Genomic DNA, 23,018 nt, shown 5'->3' on the forward strand with positions numbered 1-23,018 from the left:
ACAAACAAAAACTAAACAGAGAAATCATAGAACTCAATAACACAATCAATAACCTAGACTTAACAGACATATATAAAATATTCCATTCATCAATGAGCAAATTCACTTTCTGCTCAGCAGCACATGGAACCTTCTCGAAAATAGATCATATGTTATGCCACAAAGCAGCCCTTAGTAAATGCAAAAAAAGAGATACTGCCTTGTGTTCTGTCAGATCATAATGGAATGAAATTAGAAATCAATGACAAAATAAGAAACATATATTACTCCAACACGTGGAGACTAAATAATATGCTATTGAATGAAGCATGGATAACAGAAAATATCAGGGAGGAGATTAAAAAAAAAATTCTTAGAGGTAAATGAGGATGATGATACAACATATCAAAATCTCTGGGACGCTATGAAAGCAGTACCAAGAGGAAAATTCATTGCATGGAGCATATTCAAGAAAAGAATAAAAAGTCAACAACTAAATGATATAACATTACTGCTCAAAGCCCTAAGGAGAACAGAACCTCACCAAAAGTAGTAGAAGACAGGAAATAATTAAAATCAGAGCTGAAATCAATGAAATTGAAACAAAAGAAATAACTCAAAAAATTGACAGAAAGTTGGTTCTTTGAAAAAGTAAACAAAATAGACAAACCCTTAGCCATACTAACAAAGAGAAGGAGAGAGAAAACTCAAACTACTAAAATTCGTGATGAGAAAGGAAATATCACATCACACCCCACTGAAATATATAACATAATGAGAAGTACTTTGAAAATCTACACTCCAACAAAATAGAAAATACCGAAGACATCAACAAATTTCTAGAGACATATGATCCTCCCAAACTGAACCAGGAGGACATGCACAATTTAAACAGATGAATATCAAGAAATGAAATAGTAGAAGCCATCAAAAGCCTACCAACTAAGAAAAGCCCAGGACCAGATGGCTTCTCAGCCAAGTTCTACAAGACCTTCAAAGAAGAACTCATTCCAATACTTATCAAAGTATTCCAGGAAATAGAAACGGAGGGAACCCTTCCAAACTCATTCTATGAAGCTAGTATCACCCTCATACACAAACCAGACAAAGACACATCAAGGAAAAAAAAATGTTAGACTGACATCTCTGATGAATATAGATGCAAAAATCTTTAACAAAATCCTGGTAAACTGCATCCAAAAACATATTAAGAAGATAGCCCACCATGATCAAGTGGTGTTCATCCTGGGAATGTAAGGTTGGTTGAACACCCGGAAATCAATAAATGTAACTCATCACATCAACAGACTTAATGTTAAGAATCACATAGTTATTTCAACTGATGCAGAGAAAGCGTTTGACAAAATACAACACCCCTTCCTGCTCAAAACACTAGAAAAAATAAGGATAAGGAGGTAGGAAAATACCTCAACATCGTAAAGGCTATTTATGCTAAGCCCACGGCCAGCATCATTCTTCATGGAGAAAAACTGAAAGCATTACCTTTAAAAACTGGATTGAGACAGGGATGCCCTCTTTTACCATGTCTATTCAATATCGTCCTTGAAATACTAGCCAGAGCAATTAGACAGACTAAAGAAATTAAAGGGATATGAATTCCAAAAGAGGAACTCAAGCTGTCACTATTTGCTGATAACTTAATTCTCTATTTAGAGGATCCAAAAAACTCCACCAGAAAACCTCTAGACCTCCTAAATGAATTCAGCAAAATAGCAGGATATAAAATCAACACGCATAAATCTAAAGCATTTTTATACATAAGCGATAAAACATCTGAAAGGGAAATGAGGAAAACAACTCCGTTCACAATAGCCTTAAAAAAAAAAAAAAAAAAAAAAAAAAAAAAACTTGCAATCAATCTAACTAAAGAGGTGAAAGATCTCTAGAATGAATACTACAGAATATTAAAGAAAGAAATTGAAGAAGACCTTAGAAGATGAAAAAGTCTTTGGATAGGCAGAATTAATATTATCAAAATGGCCATACTTCCAAAAGTGCTATACAGATTTAACACAATTCCAATTAAAATCCCTATGACATTTCTCATAGAAATAGAAAAAGTAATCATGAAATTCATCTGGAAGAACAAAAGACCCAGAAGAGCCAAAGCAATCCTGGGCAGGAAGAGTGAAACAGGAGGCATCACAATACCAGACCTTAAACTCTATTATAGAGCAATAGTAATATAAACAGCATGGTACTGGCACCAAAATAGACAGGTAGATCAATGGTACAGGATAGAAGACATGGAGACATACCCACATAAGTACAGTAACCTCATACTAGACAAGGGTGCCAAAAACTTACAATGGAGAAAAGATAGCCTCTTCAACAAATGGTGCTGGAAAAACTGGAAATCCATATGCAACAGAGTGAAACTAAACCCCTCTCACCCTGTACTAAACTCAACTCAAAATGGATCAAGGATCTAGGAATTAGTCATGAGACCCTTCACCACACAGAAGAAAAAGTAGGCCTAACTCTCTATTACATTGGCTTAGGACCAGAGTTCATTAACAAAACTCCATAGCGCAAGAAATAAAAGCAAGAATCAATAAATGGGACAGATTCAAACTAAAAAGCATTTTTTCAGCAGAGGAAACAATCAATAATGTGAAAAGAGAGTCTACAGAGGGGGAGAAAATCTTTCCACACACACTTCAGACAGAGCACTAATCTCCAGAGTTTATAAAGAACATAAAAAATTTTATACCCAAAATACTTATCTCCAGAGTTTAAAAAGAACATAAAAAACTTTATACCCCAAATACAAAGAAACCAATCAATAAATGGGCTAAGGAAATAGGCAGACATTTCACAGAAGAGGATATGCAGGTGATCAACAAATATATGACAAATTGCTCATCATTCCTGGTAATTAGAGAAATGCAAATTAAAACCACCCTAAGATTTCATCTAACTCCAATTAGAACGGCTACTGTCAAGAACACAAGCAATAGTAAGTGTTGGTGTGGATGTGGTGAAAAAGGTACACTCATACATTGCTGGTGAAGTTGCAAATTGGGGCAGCCACTCTGGAAAGCAGTATGGTGATTCCTCACAAAACTTAGAATGGACCCACCATTTGACCCAACTTACCCATTCCTTGGTTTATACCCAAAGGACTTACTACAAAGGACATACTACAGTGATGCAGCCACATCAATGTTCATAGTAGCTCAATTCACAATAGCTAGACTGTGGAACCAACCTAGATGCCCTTCAACTGATGAATGGATAAAGAAACTGTGGTATATATACACAATGGAATATTACTTGGACATAAAGAATAAAATTATGGCATTTTCTGGTAAATGGATGAAGTTGGAAAATATCATGCTAAGTTTAATAGGCCAACTCCAAAAAATCAAAGACTGAGTGTTTTCTCTGATACGTGCATGGCACTATATAACACGGAGGGTGGCGGGGGGAAGAGAAAAATGAAAGAACTTTGGATGGTGTAGAGAAAAATGGGATGGGAGGGGGTGGGGGACAGAAAGATAGTAGAACGAAACTGACAGTATTACACCTATGAATGGTGTGAATCTACATTGTGTACAACCATAGAAATGAAAAGTTGTACCCCGTTTGTGTACAATAAATCAAAATGCAGTCTTTAAAAATTGATTTTAATAAAAATAAAAGGGCTGGGGATGTGATTCAGTGATAAAGTGCATCTGGATTTAATCCCCAGTACAAAAAAAAAAAAGAAAAAGTTGGAAGACTTTCCTTACTATTACATACCTAATGTAATTAAAACCAAATGATAATAGCATAGGAAGAGACAACCAATAGAACAGAACAGATTAGAATTATTCCCAAATACAAAAATGTTTTGTAGTACAATGTGCATGACTAATGAATGGTAGAGAATCAATTTTCACTCAATGGTTCTCAGACAAGTGATTAAATTGAACACTTATATCACAAAGACAAGAGTGTATTCCAAATCGATTAAATGTTATATGTGAAAGAAAAACTATAAAACTTTAAAGAGACAATATGTAAAAATATCTTTATGTTCTTGAGTGGGAAAGAACATAAAATAGCAACAAATTCAAATATATTAACTAGTTTGAAGTACATTAAAAAACAGATAAACATACTGTATATGTTTTACATTCTACTTAATTTTTATTAAATAGATAATATATTTTTTAAATAGCATCTAATTCACCTGCTATTGGCTTACGTTATAACAGCTGAACAATATATAAAAGTATGCTTGGAAAGAATACTAAATTATTCAGATGGCTGAGTGAAAGGTGTATTTTTCCCCTTTGAGTCACCAAACCCTGGGGAAGGGAGGACACCCAATGTAGAATATAATCTTGAGCTTAAGCCAGTTGCTTGCACAGTGTAAATGCTTTACAGAAAACTTCTGCTTTGTGCAATTATAATTCTACTACTAGGAGAAAAGGTTTACATTGGTTTTCCTAGAAGAGATTTAAAAAATACAAGGCAAAAATAGTGATACCAGTAACACAAAAATTATAACAAGTTTATATTATGATAAATTGTGTGAATGAGGTTACCTGTTTTAATTCTTCCTAAATAGTCATTTATTGACTCATAAGCCAATATATAAATTCTAATGAGGCCAAAAGAAAGTAGAACTTATAATAATAATAATAGTAATATTAATAATTGTAATAATACCCATAAAAATGTTACCTGGAATTTTATTTTTCAGTTTAACCTAATGATTCTGATGATTAATCTTTTGGGGACTGCATCCAGGAGTACTCTACCACTGAGCTACATCTCATGCCCTTTTTTATTTTTAGACAGTGTTTCATTAAGTTGCTGAGGCTGGCCTTGACCTTGAAATGCTCCTACCTCAGCTTCCATGTGACTGGGACTACATGTGTGCACTACTGTGCCTGGCCTAACGATTAATCTTTAAAAAAATTTTTTTTTTTTTTTTTTTTTTTTTTTGTAGATGGACATAATACCTTTATATTAGTAATTTTTTTTTTTTTAATGTGGTGCTGAGGATCCAACCCAGGGCCTCACACATGCTAGGCAAGTGCTCTACCACTGAGCCAAAACCCCAACTCCTAATGATTAAACTTAAAAAGCAAAACATAGACTTACAGACGTATTCTACATACAATCACCTCCCACTCAATAATATATAAACAGGCAACATATTTATTTAATATAATAATACTGATGGAACTATGGATTTCTACTCAAACTGTTTTTAACAGTTGAAGTCCCAGAAATAATAATTCTAGTACAACTGTCTAAGAAACAGTGATAAGAAATGACAGCTTTTCCCCTAATTCTATTTTAAAACCTTTACTAAGAAGGAACTGTTCAGTTGAGTTGGGTCTGCTTCTATAAATAGGCCTCTACTTTAGCACAAATCCTGTATTTGGAAGACACATATACACACACACATCCCTCTTCTGGAATGTACTTATTAATGAAAAGCAAGGTATTATAAAATTCTTACCAGAAAGATCCACCACAGCTTCATGACTTGAAACAGCGCCTTTTTCAATAAAAAGATCTCGAAAATATTCGCTATTAGCTGACAAAACAGATTTGTGAGCTTTGTACTCTTCTCCTTCAATTAACAAAGTAACATCGCAGAACTGATTGGATAGTCTCTGTTCATTCAGTTGTTTCAAGACAGCCTGGCAATGTTTTGGAGAAGATCGTTTTACTACTCCTTTGGTGTCAACCTGACAAAATAAGATGATATCAAGAGGTGTATTATGAAAATATAGTTCAGTGGTAGTGTGCTTGCCTAATGTGCACAAGGCTGGGTTAGCTCCCCACCCCAGGGAAATCATTTGTACTTTTTACCCTTTTAACAGATAAGAAAAAAATAAGCTTCTATTCTTTCTCTGTTACCTACGTATTTAAATAAAAAGGTGTCACTATTTTCTACTATGTTTATGCTACTTGACCTAGCAAGAAGGTGTATCTCACTTCTTGCTACCTCTTCTTACTTATCAGAAAGTTGGTGATTTATAACACTCATGAGGCAAAAAAAACAACGAAAACCAAGCCAGATTAATTTTTACCTTGCTGCATGACCCAGAGACTGCTCCAAAAAAGTATTCTGTCTACCTGTACCAATATTATTATTACAAAGTAAGGGAAGTAAGGGAATTAACAACAAATCAACTGGATACTAAGTTCATTCTGGAGAATAACAAGAATATTTATAATGAAAGAAGAGGCAATACTAATACACTTTTAGCTTATATAACAACACAGTACATAACCCATTCTGTCTTATTCAATTACCTTTACCTCAGACATAAAAATCTGTTTAAATTTTCAACATCAGTTCCAATAGTCAAGTAGTGTCAGTGGTTTAAAAAATAGAATTCACCAAGACTGCAAATAGTAACACATCAATTAAAAATGTTAAAACTGAATGGAAAGTACCACTTACAAATACAAGTTCATGTTTGGATACTGGTTTCTTTTTTGAAGACTTAGAGGCTGTAGTTGGAGGTGAAGTAAAGTTGCTCAGGTCATCTTCTGATTCATTACTTTCTTCTCCAGATTCAAGGTCTAGTCCCAATTCTTCCAACATTTCTGAAGCATCTGATATTGGCCTGGAGCGATCTAGTTTCTCCTGGCATTTGCTACACTGTTTAATGTAATCTTTGACTTGCTTTAATATACCTATAGTAACAATAAAAATAAGTCAAATTTAATACTGTTTTATTTGAAAATTGAAGAATATATCATTATTTGTATATACTAATGTATGTTCAACTGCAGATGTGTACACACACTCATGTCCATAAAGAACGTGGAGTTCTTTAGATGACACTTTTTTTTTCAAAAATAAAAGGATATAAATGATAGTCTCTTTCTACAAGGTTTGTAGTTTATTTCTAGTTATTCACGCCCCCCACCATAAAATGATTATATAGCCATACTCAACTCCATGTGCATTACAAATGCATCCATGCAATGAAAACTATAGTCATAAACGGCATAGTGGTGCATGCCTGTAATCCCAATGACTTCAGAAGGCTGAAGAATGAGGATCACAAGTTCAAGGCCAGCTTCAGCAACTGAGTGAGGCCCTAGGCAACTTAGCAAGACCCTATCTCAAAATAAAAAATAGAAAGGGATGGGGATGTGGCTCATTAAACACTGCTGGGCTCAATCCTAATACCAAATTTTAGAAAAAGGTTTCAGTCAACTTTGGTTCACATATACAAATAAGATTATAATATGGCCTAGGTATGTAGGATATACCATCTAGATTCATAAGTATATTCTACAATGTTCATACAACCATCCATAGAACCATGAAATTGCCTAACAATGAATTTCTCATTTCTCACAGAATTTATCCCTGTTGTAAAAGCACTACCTGACTATATGTGAAATATTCAACTGTTTTGACCTACAAATAATTTAATGCAGCTCAAGGCATAATACTTCTCCATCCCACTGACATCAGATTTGACCATGCAATTTGTTTTGGTCAGTGGAATATGAAGGGATGTGATTCGTGCCATATTTGAACAGAAGTTTTAAGAGGCACTTAGTATTTCTCATTACTGCCCTGTATTTTGTCCCCTTGCTCAAAAAACAGAATGTCCCAGTTGGATGCTGTTCCTTAACCTGTATCACAGACAGACAAGGGTGAGGCGTCGATCTGCAGCCTGCAACAGGACTACAAACAAAACATAATACAAATGCAAGAGAAATCTTTTGTTTTTGAGTTATGAGGTTTTAGTGCTATATGAAATAACAGCAGCATAAATAACAAAAGTTGATAATACACAAGAAACTGACAAAAAGCCTATTCTGAATTTCAACTTCTAGCTCAGAATGCTAGGGTAGAGAGATAAGGGGGCAGGCAGGGAAGACTATATATATAACACAGACACAAATCCATCATCCTTATAAGGCAGGAACAATTAATTCCCATTCTACTGAAGAGAATGAAGCCCAAACAGGTATACAACTTATTCAAAATCATATTGAGTAAATGGCAGAGCTAGTAGATATGATATTTACATAGGAACATGTTTGTACAACCTTGTGGCAGGTACCTATCCCTCATACCCCAAATAAATGCAAATAAAAGGTTTAGTTTCAGCTAATATGATACAGAGGCACACAGCACAGTCGGAACAGCTTTAAGATGTCGAATTATGCCAAATTCCTTACACTTTGAGCCTTCAAATAGTATTCAAACAGTATTTCCTAAGCTATGTTATGCCCCACATTAAAAAAGTATTCATTCAGTGAACACCAGGTGTGGTGGCTCATGTCTGTTATCCCAGTTACTCAGGAGGCTTAGGCAGAAGAATCACAAATTGGAGGCCAACCAGGTAACTTAGGAAGACCTTGTCTCAAAATTTTAAAAAAACCCTAGACTCAGGGGTATATGCCTATAACCCCAGCAACTTGGGAGGCAGAGGCAAGAGAGTCCCAAGTTTTGAGGCCAATCTCACTCATCAATTTAGTGAGACCCTCAGCAACTCAGTGAAACTCTACCTCAAAATAAAAAATAAAAGGGACTGGGGACGGGGCCGGAAGTACAGCTCAGTAGCAGAGCGCTTACCTAGCATGTGTGAGGCTCTGGGTTTGATCCTCAGCACTGTGTAAAAATAAATAAAATAAAGGTATTGTGTCCATCTACAACTTAAAAAAAAAAAAAAAAAAAGACTGTGGATGTAGCTCTGTGGTAGAGCACACCTGGGTTCAATCTAAAATAAAGTTAATTAAAAAAAATAATTAAAAATACAATAAAAAGGGCTGAAACACAGCCCAGTGGTAGTGCTTACTTAGCAAGCTTAAGGCCTGGCTTCAACACACACACACACACACACACACACAGAGGGTTCATTGAGCGGGGTATAGAGGCACATGCCTATAATTCCAGTGACTTGGGAGGTTGAGGTAGGAGATCACAAGTTCAAAGCCAGACTCAGCAACTTAGTGAGGCCCTAAGCAACTCAATGAGACCCTATCTCTAAATAAAATATTTAAAAGGACTTCTTTCGATCCATGCGATGCCTTTTGCTATTATGCAGCAAGAAGGCCTTCATCAGATGTGGCTCCTCAGTCCTAGACTTCCCAGACTCTAAAACTGTGGACCAAATAAATTTCTTTTCATTACAAATGACCATCTGTGGTATCCTGCTTAGCAGCACTAAACAAACACAATAGTCAAAGAAATAAATAGGGTAGGCTTAAATACAACTTTCACAGTGAAAACATTTACAAAGGCATAGATTTAGAGACCAACAGAAGTTGTAATTTTATTTTTAAGAACAAATCAATTTGTCTATAAGGTATAATAGCAGGCTTTAAAAAATGATAACAAGGCAGGATATATATATATTTTAAATGGGGCCCAGCGTGGTGGCCCATGCCTGTAATCCCAGGGGCTTGGGAGGTTGAGGCAGGACGACTGAGTTCAGAGCCAGCCTCAGCAAAAGTGGGGCACTAAGCAACTTAGTGAGATCCTGTCTCTAAATAAAATACGAAATAGGGCTGGGGATGGGGCTCACTGGTTGTGTGCTTCCGAGTTCAATTCCCGGTAACCCCTGCCTCAAAAGAGTAAATGGGTTAGTTTAAAAAGAATAAATGAGGGCTGGTAGAGCACTTGCCTAGCACACGAGGTACTGGGTTTGAACCCCAGTACCACATAAAAAAAACTAAATAAACAAAATAAAGGTATTGCGTCCATCTACAACTAAAAATATTTTTAAAAGAAAGAATAAGTGAATTAGGACAATGAAAAACTTCTGGAAATGAATAGTGGTGATTACTGCACAACAATGTAAATGTACTTAATGCCAGAGAACTGTATACTCAACATGGTTAAAAATGGTAGATTTTCCATTATTTATACTTTGTCACAATAAAAAAGAATGGGTATATGAAAAAGAGGTACAAAGTGAAAATTTATACAGAGAATAAGAAGTACTATCAAAATTTTCATGTTCCAAATTTTAAAAGAAGTTTTTTCTAATTAATCTTGGCTATATTTCTAAACATTTTTTGATTCTTCACATTTAAGTATATTCTGCATAATCAAATAGAGGTTTGATTAAAGTATTAACTGGCTGAGTTCAAACTGTATTAGAGAAAATACACAGAAGTCATTTGAATAAGGATGAAAAATAATGAGTAAGAAAATGTATGAACCTATGGCCTAGATATCTAACTGCAAGGGAAGCCTGAGAAATGTAATATCACTTCAGCCTTAGAATCAACTGCTAAGAAAAGAAAGGGTAGCTAAGCATGGTGGCAAATGCCTGTAATACCAGCTGAGGTAGGAGGATCACCAGTTTGAGGCCAGCCTCACTAATTGAGGCCCTCAGCAACTTAGTGAGGCCCTACCTCAAAATAAAAAATAAAAAGGACTGGGAATGTGGCTCAGTGGTTATGTGCCCCTAGGTTCAAACCCCAGTACTAAAAATAAAAACAAAAATAAAAAATTAGAAAAAAAGGGCTGACAGTAGTCAACAAGTGGCTCCACCACTGGGCAATAGGGAGGCCAAAGGTAAAATCTGCTTAAATATGTTCACCTGTTGTTTTCCAAACTCGGTTCACTATAGGATCACCTTTAGAAGCACCAATTAAAACACTATTTAAAAAATGCTAACTTAGGGCAAAATTTTTACTCTGTATCATGCCCTTGCTCTAGCTGCAATTTCCATTAAAATTTACATGATGAAGAAAACCGATGACATCAAGTGTTCAAATCCCAGAATTTATAGATCCTATGCATAGGAGTCATTTTCATTTTCATCTATCAGGTTTAGACAGCTTTGCCTTCAATTATTAGAGTGCTTCACCGGCATTTAGGGCCCACTCCCTGTCTCCCACATCTTCAAGCTTTTCTACATCACAGATCTCACTGCAAGGAACATGCTGCTTGAGGCCAAAAGCAGATCTGCTGGTTAGATGTTCTTCTGATGTTTCTCCTAAATAATTTCCTTACTCAATGAGAAATGGTTTAATTATTTAAGAAATATAAAGATGAGGTTGTATTAATATCTAGATCATGTTTACTGATTTAAATTTTTGCTACTTTTAGAGAAACCAAATTTTATGTTTTACACTTCAAGTTTCTATGTTTTCTCAACATAGTCCCTGTGATAACTCTTTGGATGTCAAATTACTAATAGAAGGTTATTTATTGAGTAACAAGAAATAAATTAGGTCAAGCATCCCTAACCTGAAATTTCAAAATTAAAACTTTTTGAGTGCCTGCAAGTGGAAAATTCCATACCTGATTTCATGATGAATGTAACAGATCACATTCATCTAATGTACACTAAAATACTGTATAAATTATAAGGTATGTGTATCAGGTGTGTATAAAACATAAATAAGTTCTGCATTTAGACTTGGGTCTTATCCCAGATATGTCTCATACATATGCAAATATTTCAAAACTTTAAAAACATCTGAAATAAGAAACACTTCTGGTTCAAAAAACCCTGGATAGGAGATATTCAATTAACTACTCAACCTGTACTTTGATGGATCATCAGCCTGAGGAACAGTTTCTCACTCAGATTTTCCAATCTCAGAAGTATAGATGCTCCTCAATTTATAACAAGACTATATGTTCTAATAAACCTGTCTTAAATCGAAAACGTCTAAGTAGAAAACGCTTTTAATACACCTAACTTATTGAACATCACAGCTGACCAAAAGCGTATACTACAGAGTTTTGGTTGTTTATCATAATGATCATTGTGGTTGACTGGAATCTTCTACTCACCACTGCTGCCCGGTATCACAAGAGCATATCATATTAGATATTGCTGACCTGGAAAAAGTCCCAAATTAGAAGTATGGTTCCCACTGAATATATATATCGATTTTGAACTGACATAAAGTCAAAATATTGTGAGTTGGGGACCATCTGTATTAACATTTTGGGTCAAATGATCCTCTGTTGTGTGGGAACTGTCCTATATACTGCAAAATGTCTGGGCACATCCCTGACCTCTACTCAACCAAACGCCAATCATCATCATTCCCTCTCCCCGCAGTTTGACAACCAAAATTTTCTCCAGACATAGCCAATACCCCCTAGGAAGAAAAACTGTCGAGTTGAAAACCACCGCTCTGCAGATCTACATGCCAAATTGGAAAATGTATTCCTGCCAGCTGTCCAAAAACCTCTTTCTAGACCAGGCTCAGTGATGTGTGCCTGTAGTCTCAACTCAGGACTGGGACTATATTGTCTATATTGGGAGACAGGCAGGAGGACCATTTGAGCCCATGAATTTGAGGTCAGCTGGGCAACATACTGAGACCTGTCTCAAAACACAAAACAAAACCCTCCCTCCCTTCCTCATCAGTGAGCATCTCTTATTCAGTGATTTTAATTTTGAGCTCCCTGAATATCAATTCTTCAATTTTTTTGTTTGCTTTATTTTCTTCAAAGAGATTAGAAGTAGTTAGTTACAGTTTTATTTTACATAAAGCCAGATAGTACCAGGTTTTCTAGAGATTGCACCTTCCAGATTAGATCACAGCAGCATCTATTTATCCCCTTAGTCTTAACAAAAACATATCAATTCTTAGGCTAGGAACTTCTACAGACAGCTAATTTAACCTATAATTTTGCTAGTTTAATCCTTTCTTCCTTCTAATTTAATCTTAGAGTTCAGACACATTTAATTGTAGATTTCCACACATCAGCTTTTCATGGAGACAGGGGAAAGACAATCATTCAAGCACACACAATATATAGGATAAAAATAGAAAAATAGGGGGACAATATATATTAACATTTTACATTCTGAAATAAATCTGGTAGCTAATATACATAAACTTGAGGCACTGAACCAAGTTAAGTTGTTACAATCTTTCCTAAGCATTAGAATATAGCTCATATTGGGAGCTCTCCAGAAAAAAATAGCATAAATAATGACTCCAGTAACTACCCTTGGTAAAACTTCTTGTGAATTGATTTTGAAGCACTGTCCCCCCACAACTATATTAGAACTATCTATATTGGCTTTAGAGACTCTCATTTGTGCTTAATGACACATTAACAAATATGAGTTACAAATGCTTATTTGATCAATTATCAGCCCTAGATCATTGCCAATACTGGTTATAAATAACATCTTTAGAACTAGAATCAAACTTAAGCTTTCTTCTTTGTTACTCAGAAACATGCTATGTAAGTCACTTAAGACTTACAAATTTTGAAACAAACTACATAGGAAGAAACTGACTAGCTAAAAATATTTCCATTCCTTTGTAGTTTTGTTAATCTAATAAGACTATAATAAAGAAACATGTAAACAAGCAAAGTATTAATATAATAAACATCAAAATGAATAGCTAATAATTGAGGGTACACTGCTCTGATGCTTACTAGCAATTTTGATTCTAAATGATGAAATATTAAAACAAATAACATGATGATCAATAATGTAATAACCCTATTACACGTTGACACAGCATTTTTATGAAAAGTAACTGCTAAAAAGGTCATGAGAAGAGTAGCACTCCTAGATTTTTGCAAAATCTTTTAAATATGTGGCTTAACAGAAGACAGATTATTATGGATGTGTCTGCTTCAATCTAATGTGATAAAACATTTTTCATGTAGCCTGTGGAAAACTCCACTGTATGCCTGGGAGAGAATGCATTAAAAAACAAATAATGTTTTATTATAATTATGAAAATAATTTTAACCTGGCAGATCCTCTGAAAAGAATATTGGATCTTCTCTCCTCCAGGGTTTCCTATACTTTGAGAATAGCTAGCTGCTCTAAGTGTTAGAGGATTTTGACATTCCACATAGCTACAAACATCTCTTCCATTTTAAAATTCAGCTAACAAAAACACAATCTTAGGGTCCTCCCCCCAACCCCAGTTTTTTCAGACAATGCATCCTAAAGCCAAAAATCAAAAACTGGATAATCAATTTAGAAAAAAAAAAAATGTGAATGAACACCATATAGCACCATTTAACAGAGGCTTGCTTTCACCCTACATTTACTCTTCAGTTTTATCTCTTTAGAGCAATTTAATTCATATATTCGTTTAAAACAGAAAATAAGGGAAAGCATTTGAGAATACAGATCTGTTTTGAAAAAGGAAAAGAATTTTCTAAGGAACAAAAGTTTGTAATAGAAGAGTTTTGATGAACAATGCTCATAAAAAAAAAAAAAAAACCTTTAGAAACTAGGACCACAGTCTAATTTCTTTATTCAGAGAAAAAGAAATCAAGACTCATGATTTAATTTCTCTCGAGAGTGGCAGATCCTTCCTTGTTGACAAAGCGCCTTCTTACATGAGCCTACAAACTTCACTGAGTGGTTTAGTATTTAACAACTTTGTAGAAAGGGAAGGTGGTTAAGAACCCAAGGGCACAAGCTCTCCTCCACTAAACTGGTTTCCAAGGAGTTAAGAAACTTTAGAGATTAAATTCTGACAATTAAAAAGGTAACCACAGTATCCGTATCTTTTCTGGGTATACGTGGTGCCTCTGTAATTCCCAGAATCAGGGCGAAGAACATTAAAACATTCAGAATTAAAAGTATTTGATAGCCTTTACATTTAACTATCGCAATAATCGCGAGATTCAAGACGACTTTTCAACGATTACTCTTTAACACTTCTGCACACAAACGCATCATTCCTTATTTACGCTGTAGTAGCAGAATCCTGACAAACAGAGCGAGTAGATGCAGCAAGGTTCAAACCCATTCCCCCAAACGCGAGCAGAACACACAGGAAACAGCAGCCGGGTTTGGGACAAGCCATCCCTGACCAAAATAATCTGCACAAGACTGTAAAAGGAAAAACCCGCAGCCTCCCGGGCCAAACGCCACAACTCCCTCCCAAGAGACTGAGCCACCGCCTCCGGGTTGCCCAGAGAGGCGGGCCTGGACTGGCCGAGCTCCGGCGTCCCGCCCTCCCCGCCGCTGGCCCGGCCCCCGGGGAAGCCCCCTTGGCCCCACCCCGGGCGAGGGTCCGCCCCTAGCTTCCCGGCCTTCTTCCTGTGGGAAGTGCGGCTCCTTTCGCGTCCCCCACCCTCTCGACGCCGCCTGGCAGCCGCTCTGCCACCGAGCGCGGGCTGGCCAGGCAAGAGGCGTCCGAGACTCTCCAGCTCGCGGTGCGCCAACAGGCCGCGCCAACAGGCCTTGCCCGGGCAACTAGCCGCCGACCCGCCCTCTCGCCGCGGGCCAGGTCTAACCTCGCCACCAGTACGTCTTGGACAAGTCGTGCCAGGTCTGATGCCGGGTGTGGTGAGTGCCGCCAGGGCCCAGGTGTGCCGCCTCGATGAGGCCCCGGCGCCGCTCCGGCTGCAGTACTACCTCTAGCTCCGCAAAGGTCTTGCGGTGCCGTTGCCGCCGCTGGTAGTACAGAGTCCCGCCACGCACCACGTAACAGGCGGCAGCCTTGCGGATTTTACGCTTGACATTGCCCTCGGTGCCCGGCGCGTAGGGCTCGCGCTCGTTTGTCAGGTAGCGCAAGATGGCCCGGTAGCTTTCCTCGCTTGACATCGCGGACGGCGGCTCCCTGAGGGCACCTGTCAGTGGTGGTGGAGGAAGACAGCGCACTAGCTCCGGGTAGATGCAACAGCGGTGGCGGCACTGTACAGAGGAACGGCTCCGCCTTTGGTGAGCGCTCTTTCACGGCGCCGGGAGCGTGAAAGGAGAACGGACGAGTTGGTAACCAGGGGGAACTGCACTTCTCCAGCGCGCGGGATCCGCTCGCGACTGACAAAATGGCTGCTGCACCATCGGAAGTGACGCAAGCTAAGGGCGTGGACTGAGCCCGGATTGGAGTGTTTTCTCTTTCTGGTTTGAGGGAGCGGATCAAATGACGTCAGCACTGCGGGCAGACATTTTGGAAACGGGTAGGCCTTTGCTAGGAAATAGAAGGGGTTTTGAGCAGCCATCTTAAGTCCTGGCAGTTTCCCTTTTTTATTTTTCCCTTTTCCCATGCTCCGAAAAGCCACGTGTAGGAGCTGGTGGGCAGTTCTTATCCCTTCAGAAATAACCAAAAGGGTGAGACAACCAAAGGGTAAATGAGATCGTTTTTGTCTACCTTGAGACACCTGACGTAAAGCATCAGGTATTCAGACTTTAGCAAATGTCACTGAATACATTCACATGGAAATGTAGACTTCAGTTAACAAACATTAGAAAACCTAAGTCCTTCAATTTTATAAGTTTTCGTTCATGTACGTAAACCGCTGCCCCTCTACCCAATTACCCAAGGAATAAGCAGGATTTTTTCTGGAATGATCAGCATGTATAACGATGATGTACATATAAAGGGCAATCGCGTTGGAAAGAAATGGAGTGGTCAGCGCCATTTAGCTTCGTTTGCATATATTTTTACATAAATTCAGGTAGGGAAAGGTCTCCGTTTTACACTCAACGTATTGTACGACACAAGAAGCCAAGCAGATTTCAACCCATTTCCTGATGTGCCCTAAGGGTCATAATTCGGATTTTTTTTTAGCTGGTAGTACCGTGTGGTGGTCTTTTCCTGGGCTAAAATCTGCTGTGCTTTAAAAAAGCCCACATTCCCTAGCAAGTTGCAGTTCTAGGCTTTCTTAGCCCAGGAACTTTGGCTGCAGATACTGTCAATCTCTTTCCCCATCTGGTTCTGAGGTCTGAGACTGAACATGGTTGGGATAGGTATGGGGCAGATAGTAGCCGAGTTGCAGGAGACTCAAAAGCAAAACTGGGTTCTATTTGTAATTATATACCTGCAGACTTTTCAACAGTAACTGATGGAATTAGAAGGTGGTAATACACGCCTACAGTGGGACAGTGAAAGGGGATGTCCAAAATCTACCCTCAAAGAAGAGCTGGTTGGTCCATGCGGTGGTCAGCACTTTTGTGATATCAACTCCCTTTAAATGAAAACAAATTAACCCACACCCGTGGTCCCAGCTTCTAAGGAAGCTGAGGAAGGAGAATCTCAAGTTTTGAGTAAAGCCTAGGAAATTTAGCGAAACTATCTCAAAAACAAAGGCAGGGATGGAGCTCAGAGGTAGAGTGCTCCTGAGGTGGGTATAGCAACCAAAAGGATGTCTTATGAAAATCAGTTAAACAGCTAGCAAATGCTGCTATTCAGGCAAGGAGGTTAAGGTGTTAAAAAAGAAAAAAAGCACCGTGGTGCATTCTGGCAATCCCAGCCACTAGGGAGGCTGAGGCAGGAGGATCACAAGATCAAAGCCAGCCTTAGCAACTTAGCAAGTTGCTATGGAGAGACCCATCTAATAATAGATGAAAAATGCAAATACTAAAGAAAATCTTATGAAAACATTTCTCCATCCAGTTCAGTTTCTGCAGAACACATGTGAAAACACTGAGCAGTCCACTGATCCTCACATTCTCCTTTGGGAGAAGAAACAAGTGTTTTAATAAGGATTCACTTGGGTATTTTAACTTTGTCAGCTAGTGTCCTTATTTTCCCTTGAATTTCACAAATTGCATTACCACCAAAAGACTTTTTTCCAAGAAAAACCTTTAATATTTTCAGCTTCACTTACTCATTTCTTGACACTGATTTCACATAAGATAGTTTTTTTTCAGGTTCTCCCCAAACCTGTTTTATTATACCCAACAACATAATGGCTTGAGCATTGTTGTATCCTTACAACTTAGCACAGGTTGGCAGCTAATAAAGACAAGCTATTCACAAATTTCTAACTACTATTTTCCTTATCACATTACACATCTCTTTTTTGTTTTTAATTCTTTTTTAGTTGTAGATGGACAGAATGCCTTTATTTATTATGCAGTGCTGAGGATCGAACGGAGGACCTCACATGTGCTAGGCAGGTGCTCTGCCGCTGAGCTACAGCCCCAGCCCCTATTACACATCTCTTGAACATCATCAGGCTACTGAGCAATTTTGGCACATGTCTGTCAAAGTCCTAGCTCAACAAACTACTCTGGGAACAGGTACAATATACTCCTAACTCAGTGTCCTCGGGTTCAGTAGCCAGAATAGGGAGGAGGATACTATTTTCTAGAAGCAAGCGATTAATGTAGCTCAGGATTTTTTGGCACTGTCAAAACAGCTAACATCTAACAGTCGGGGGAGGGGGTCCCGATATATAGAAGGCAAACCCAATATAAAATAAATATGCCTGTCATGGATAGAGAAATGGCAGAAAAAGAGCATTTTAATAGTTAACTTGGACTAAATCTATACATTTCAGTACTTGCAGCCTGTGTAATGTGTCCTTAATACCTCATGGAAGCACAACTAGAATTCAATCACACATCTTATTTTAACATTTCACCAATTAAGAGGCTTACATTGGGAGTCATTATTCCTCAGAAACCAAGTTTCAATTTATTTTTGCTATAGGGACTCAAATCAGGGTGTGTATATGCTAAGCAAGCAGTCTACAATTTTGATCTACACCCTTGGCCCCAAGAAATGAACTTTTAAAAACTGTCTTAAATTCTCAACTTTATAATACATTACCATGTAGACCCAACATGCCTGTTTTGGAACAAAAATTCAACACAACCTAAGTTACAGATACAACTTTATTTTAAAATCTGATCTGCAAATTTAGCGTTTTCCACCAACTCGGGGAGCAGAAACCTTCACAGGCTTCACAATCTTTTGCTTAGGTGCTGCCTTTGTGGGAGCCTGTAAAAAGATAATATGACATTACTTCACTGAACTTTTTATCACCCACTTTTATGTCCTGATTTATTTACATATATGTATGTATATACTACATTGCCTGAATAATTTAACTGCATTCCTATTATAAACTTTTTTATATAAACCTCATATTAGAATTTCCATCTTCATAATGAAAGACAAAGACACACAGTACAGATTGGAGAACAAGGAGACTCAATTGGCAAATGCAGTATGGGACTCTGAACTGTATCTAAATAGAAAAAGGATACTATTTTTATTAGGAGTATAGGACCAATATTAATTTTCTGGTTTAAAATTTTCATCATGGCAACAGAGAAAAGTGGAAAATCTTTGAGCCTAAAATTATTTAAAAATAAAAATCAAAAGCCATTTTATTTTCCCTGTTCCCAATACCTAACATTAACACTCACTGGTTCCTAGAAAGAAATCTGAACCAGTCACCCACCCAGGAATCCAATAAGCCTTGTATTCACTTCATTTACTACTCCTTGACTTAAAAACTTCCTGCTATGTTAAGAAATCCAAGAAAAAACCATAAATTACCTTAGCAGCAGCCATTGCTGTCTTTTTAGATGCCTGCTTAGCCTTTTTTGCTTCCTTGGCAGCCCTGTGGAGTTAAAGATAAATTTAGGCAAAGCACTTTACTCCTTAAGAGTACAAAAAATTGAGGAACTACAGTTTTAGAACTATCATATTGCTTCCTTCCTCATTTCTATTTGTTCATTTGTAGGTTAAGTCCAAAATCCAAGGGGATTATTAAACTTCATCATCAAGTTACCTTAATGTGTATTAGACCGTAAATTTAACTGCATATACCATTTTACTTTGTTGTACTGGGAATTGGATTTACCACTGAGCTATATCCTTAGCCCTTTCAATTTTTTAAATTTTGAGATAAGGTCTTGCTAAATTGCTGAGGCTGGCCTCAAACTTGCAATTCTCCTGTTTCAGCCTCCACCGTTGTTGGGATTACCAGCTGCCACAGGCTGAGGCAGGAGGATCCCAAGTTTAAGGATAAGCTCAGGAACCTAGCGAGACCCTGTCTCTCATTAAAAATAAAATGGGCCAGGGAGATAGCTCAGTGGTAAAGCACATCTGGGTTCAATCCCCAGTACCAAAAAAACACAACAAATTAGACCATGTTGTAAATAAAACCTAATCTAAAGTTTACCCCCAATGGTTGAAATGTTCAGTGAACCATTCCTTACCTGATAGCTTGCTCTCGTTGAGCCTTTCTAACTTCTGGTTTCTGATTCCTCTTGGCCATGATATCTGCAAGAGATGCACCAGTGATGGCCCTCTGAAATTTGACTGCACGTCGGGTTCTCTTCTTCTGAATTTCTTCCTACAGAACAAAAACACCAGAGCACACTTATTAAGTCTTTTAATTAGACTTAAAACTTTAAAAGACTTTTAAGAGAGGGCTAATGGGGGGGGATTGAGTTTACTAATATCCTTAAGACAATAAAAACAAAACTGAGTTTAAAAAAAAAAAAAAAAAAGACTCATACTCAACAACAAAAAAATTCATGCCAGGGGCTGGGGTTGTGGCTCAGTGATAGAGTACTTGCCTAACAAGTGTGAGGCACTGGGTTCGATTCTCAACCCAGTATATTCTCGATATATAAATAAATGGATAAAATAAAGGTCTCTCAACATCTACAAAGATATTTTAAAAAATTAATGCCAATTATTTGAAATAAAACATGTAAGCTTTCTACTTATGAATTGTTTAAATCGCCTATCATAAATCCTAGCCACTTTTGACAACTTTAAAAAAGATGACAAACTGAACTATTAGAAGGATTGAAAATGGCTTTAAAAATACTATTTATACATTTAAGAATCTACTTATGAGTAAGGTCCAGCAGATCATCCTAGTTACTCAGGAGGCTGAGCAAGCCTATCTTCAAGGTTCATATATAAGTTGTCAGCCTTTTTTAAGCCTGTATATTAACAGGCTGAGCATCTGCAACCACAAAATCCAAACTTGCTCTAAAATCCAAAATTTTTTGAGCAACAAGTGGAAAATTCCACACCTAACCTCAGGTGAAAGGTTGTCAAAATGCAGCTGCACTAAAAATATGTATAAAATATCTTTAGGCTACCTGTAAGAAACATAACAAATTGTGTTTAGACTAATGTCCTTTACCAAAATCTCATTATGTTTATCCACCTATTCCAAATGTATTAGGAATGCTTTAGGCATTCCATTATCAGAGATACTCCCTGCTTTAAGCATTTGGAATGACAACTATTCAACCTGTGCATTTTGTTATCCATTCTTCTTCTAATGAACAGCCATCTTCACCTTTTGGCTATGGTGAAGAGTGGTGCTATTAACATCAGTATACAAGTTAATTGAGTACCTGTTTTCAGTTCTTTGGGGTATAAATGGAAGAGCTGAACTGCCAGATCATAATATGATTTTAACATCCAGCAATGAACAAGGGTTCGTTTCTCCTATCCTCACCAACACCTACAATATCCCATTTCTTTTGACAATCGTCATCCTAATGGGTCTGTCAACTCCACTTTTACATGGAACTAATAATAATTTTACCTAGTGGAGCTTGAACCCAGGGCCTCCAGCAAGCTAGGCAAGCACTCTGCCACTGAGCTATATCCCACCCCCAGTTTGTTTAAATCTTATTTTGAAATGGTCTGGTTGAGTTGTCCAGGCTGGTCTAAACTTCTGATCCTCCTCCCTTAGCCTCCTAAGCAGCTGGGATTACAGGTATGTACTACAATTCAGACAATCTCCCTCCTCTTAATATATTTTATAACCGATGGTATTTCCCATCATACCTAGTAAAGTTTTCCACATAGGGGATGCTCACTAAATAAGTATAAATATTCCAAGTCCTCTGAATAGCAGTTGTAGTTCTACCACCACAACCAAAACTTTTTTCCTCACAAATCTCCTTCATCTAGTTAAAAGGACACCAGAAAGGGATAGGGTGGCAAAGAACCTACCAAAAATGTATTTCAGACTTCAGGATGAGCCAGTATTTTATGTTGGGAGACTCCACTGATATACCTACCTTACTGCTAATACTATAAGGACTATATTAAAAATTAAGTTGTAAGAAGACACAATTTTCACCCCCTGGAACACCTTTAACCTTTCCATCATGCTTTATAACCCAAATGTAACTAATTTAACTTATACAAAGGGATATTTGCAATTTCAACTCCATGTTGCTAAGCCTTGCTAAGCCTAAGATGGAAAGGAGAGACTCTTACATCATCCTTCTTTCACTTCACTGTTTGATGCTTTAGATTTTACAAGCTTATTTGAATAACCCTCTCACTTGGTCACATTAGCGACAGAAACCAATACTTAAGAGCTTTAATTTCTTTAGAGATTGCCCCACAACACCAAAGGGCGTTCCACTCACCGACTGGCCCTTCTTGTGCTTTCTTCTGTAGAGTACAGTCCAGTTTATCTGCCGAGGATTCCTCTTGGATAGGAATGCTGACTCGCATTTTGCATTAAGAAATTGGAAAACCTGATGTGACAAATCCAAAGTCATTAACTACCTAGCTAAACAAACAGGAGAAGCCGAGCTTGAAAACCCTACAAGATATTTAAGTACTCTTTTCTTTTATGAAATTGGGGATCACAGACACCAGTGAGCTTGGGTCATATGATTGTCATGTTTCGTCTGTTCTCCCGAGGCAAAGTTGCGCTCTTAGCAAGGGTGGGGTGTCAAATTCCGGGAATTCTGCCCTTTTCCCTCCCGGGATTCCAAAAGGACCTGGGGCCATAAAACAAGCAGATACCCCATACCCCTGTTATTTCCCGTACACTACGTCATCAGTTACAAAAACCGCTCCTCTTTCCCACCTGGCTCGCACTAGATTAAGGCTCAATACTGGTTCGCTTAGAAGTTTCTGATGCCAAGCTCACTCCATGCAGGGATCCCAAACCCTTTCAGAAACCAACAGTCTGGTAGGAAATTACCCGTTTAGACAGAAGTAGGTTGGCCTTTCCTTTTCTGAGCTCGAAAAGCCAAAGCGGCCTTTTACCTTTCCGTCGGTCCTGGCGTAGCGCCTCCCGTGTCCGGGGTATATCTTGTACCCGCTAAAACTGCACAGCTCGACCCTGTAACGAAAAGTGAAAACCCATTAAGGGGGCTGTTTACAGCAAATACAAGCCATGCCCAGGGAGCCGCAGAGGAGTTCTGCGCGCGGATGAAAGAGGATTGGGATTCAAGCTTACTTCATGGCGGTAGCTGCTGAGAAAGAGGAAAAGATGGCGAAAAGAAGGAGAGCATCATGGGAAGAGACCTTATAAGGTCGTGGGGGAATCTCCTCCCCAAATCCCTTTCGCTGACCCGGGCGCTGGGTGATGACGTTACACACCGCGGTCAGGGATC

General features: G+C 38.0%; 2 protein-coding genes across 2 annotated transcripts in view; both read right to left on the reverse strand.

Annotated features, from left to right (window-relative positions):
- ZBTB11 (zinc finger and BTB domain containing 11) overlaps positions 1 to 16,060 on the reverse strand; it is a 32,084-nt gene extending 16,024 nt beyond the window's left edge. Inside the window, 4 exon segments of the mRNA XM_079101384.1 lie at positions 5,462 to 5,693; positions 6,416 to 6,651; positions 15,182 to 15,550; positions 15,553 to 16,060. Coding sequence (XP_078957510.1) covers positions 5,462 to 5,693; positions 6,416 to 6,651; positions 15,182 to 15,550; positions 15,553 to 15,934 — 1,219 coding nt within the window. The 5' untranslated portion in view covers positions 15,935 to 16,060.
- Positions 16,061 to 18,495: 2,435 nt separating this feature from the next.
- Positions 18,496 to 22,916, reverse strand: RPL24 (ribosomal protein L24). Its single transcript, XM_079101409.1, has 6 exons — positions 22,862 to 22,916; positions 22,669 to 22,744; positions 22,038 to 22,148; positions 19,845 to 19,981; positions 19,180 to 19,243; positions 18,496 to 18,615 (listed from the first exon to the last, which is right to left on the reverse strand). The coding sequence occupies exons 1-6, from the start codon at positions 22,864 to 22,866 to the stop codon at positions 18,535 to 18,537; spliced, it is 474 nt and encodes a 157-aa protein (XP_078957535.1). The 5' UTR covers positions 22,867 to 22,916; the 3' UTR covers positions 18,496 to 18,534.
- Between the last annotated feature and the right edge of the window lie 102 nt (positions 22,917 to 23,018).

Source organism: Sciurus vulgaris (assembly GCF_902686455.1).
Source record: "Sciurus vulgaris genome assembly, chromosome: 10".
NCBI lineage: Eukaryota > Metazoa > Chordata > Mammalia > Rodentia > Sciuridae > Sciurus > Sciurus vulgaris.

Bases quoted from the DNA above. Each gene is read 5' to 3' on its own strand.
- RPL24 (XM_079101409.1), bottom strand. The intron at 19,982-22,037 runs GTGAGTGGAACG...TTTGTTCTGTAG, and splicing joins AGCACAAGAAGGGCCAGTCG to GAAGAAATTCAGAAGAAGAG. The intron at 18,616-19,179 runs GTAATTTATGGT...ATCTTTTTACAG, and splicing joins CAGCAATGGCTGCTGCTAAG to GCTCCCACAAAGGCAGCACC.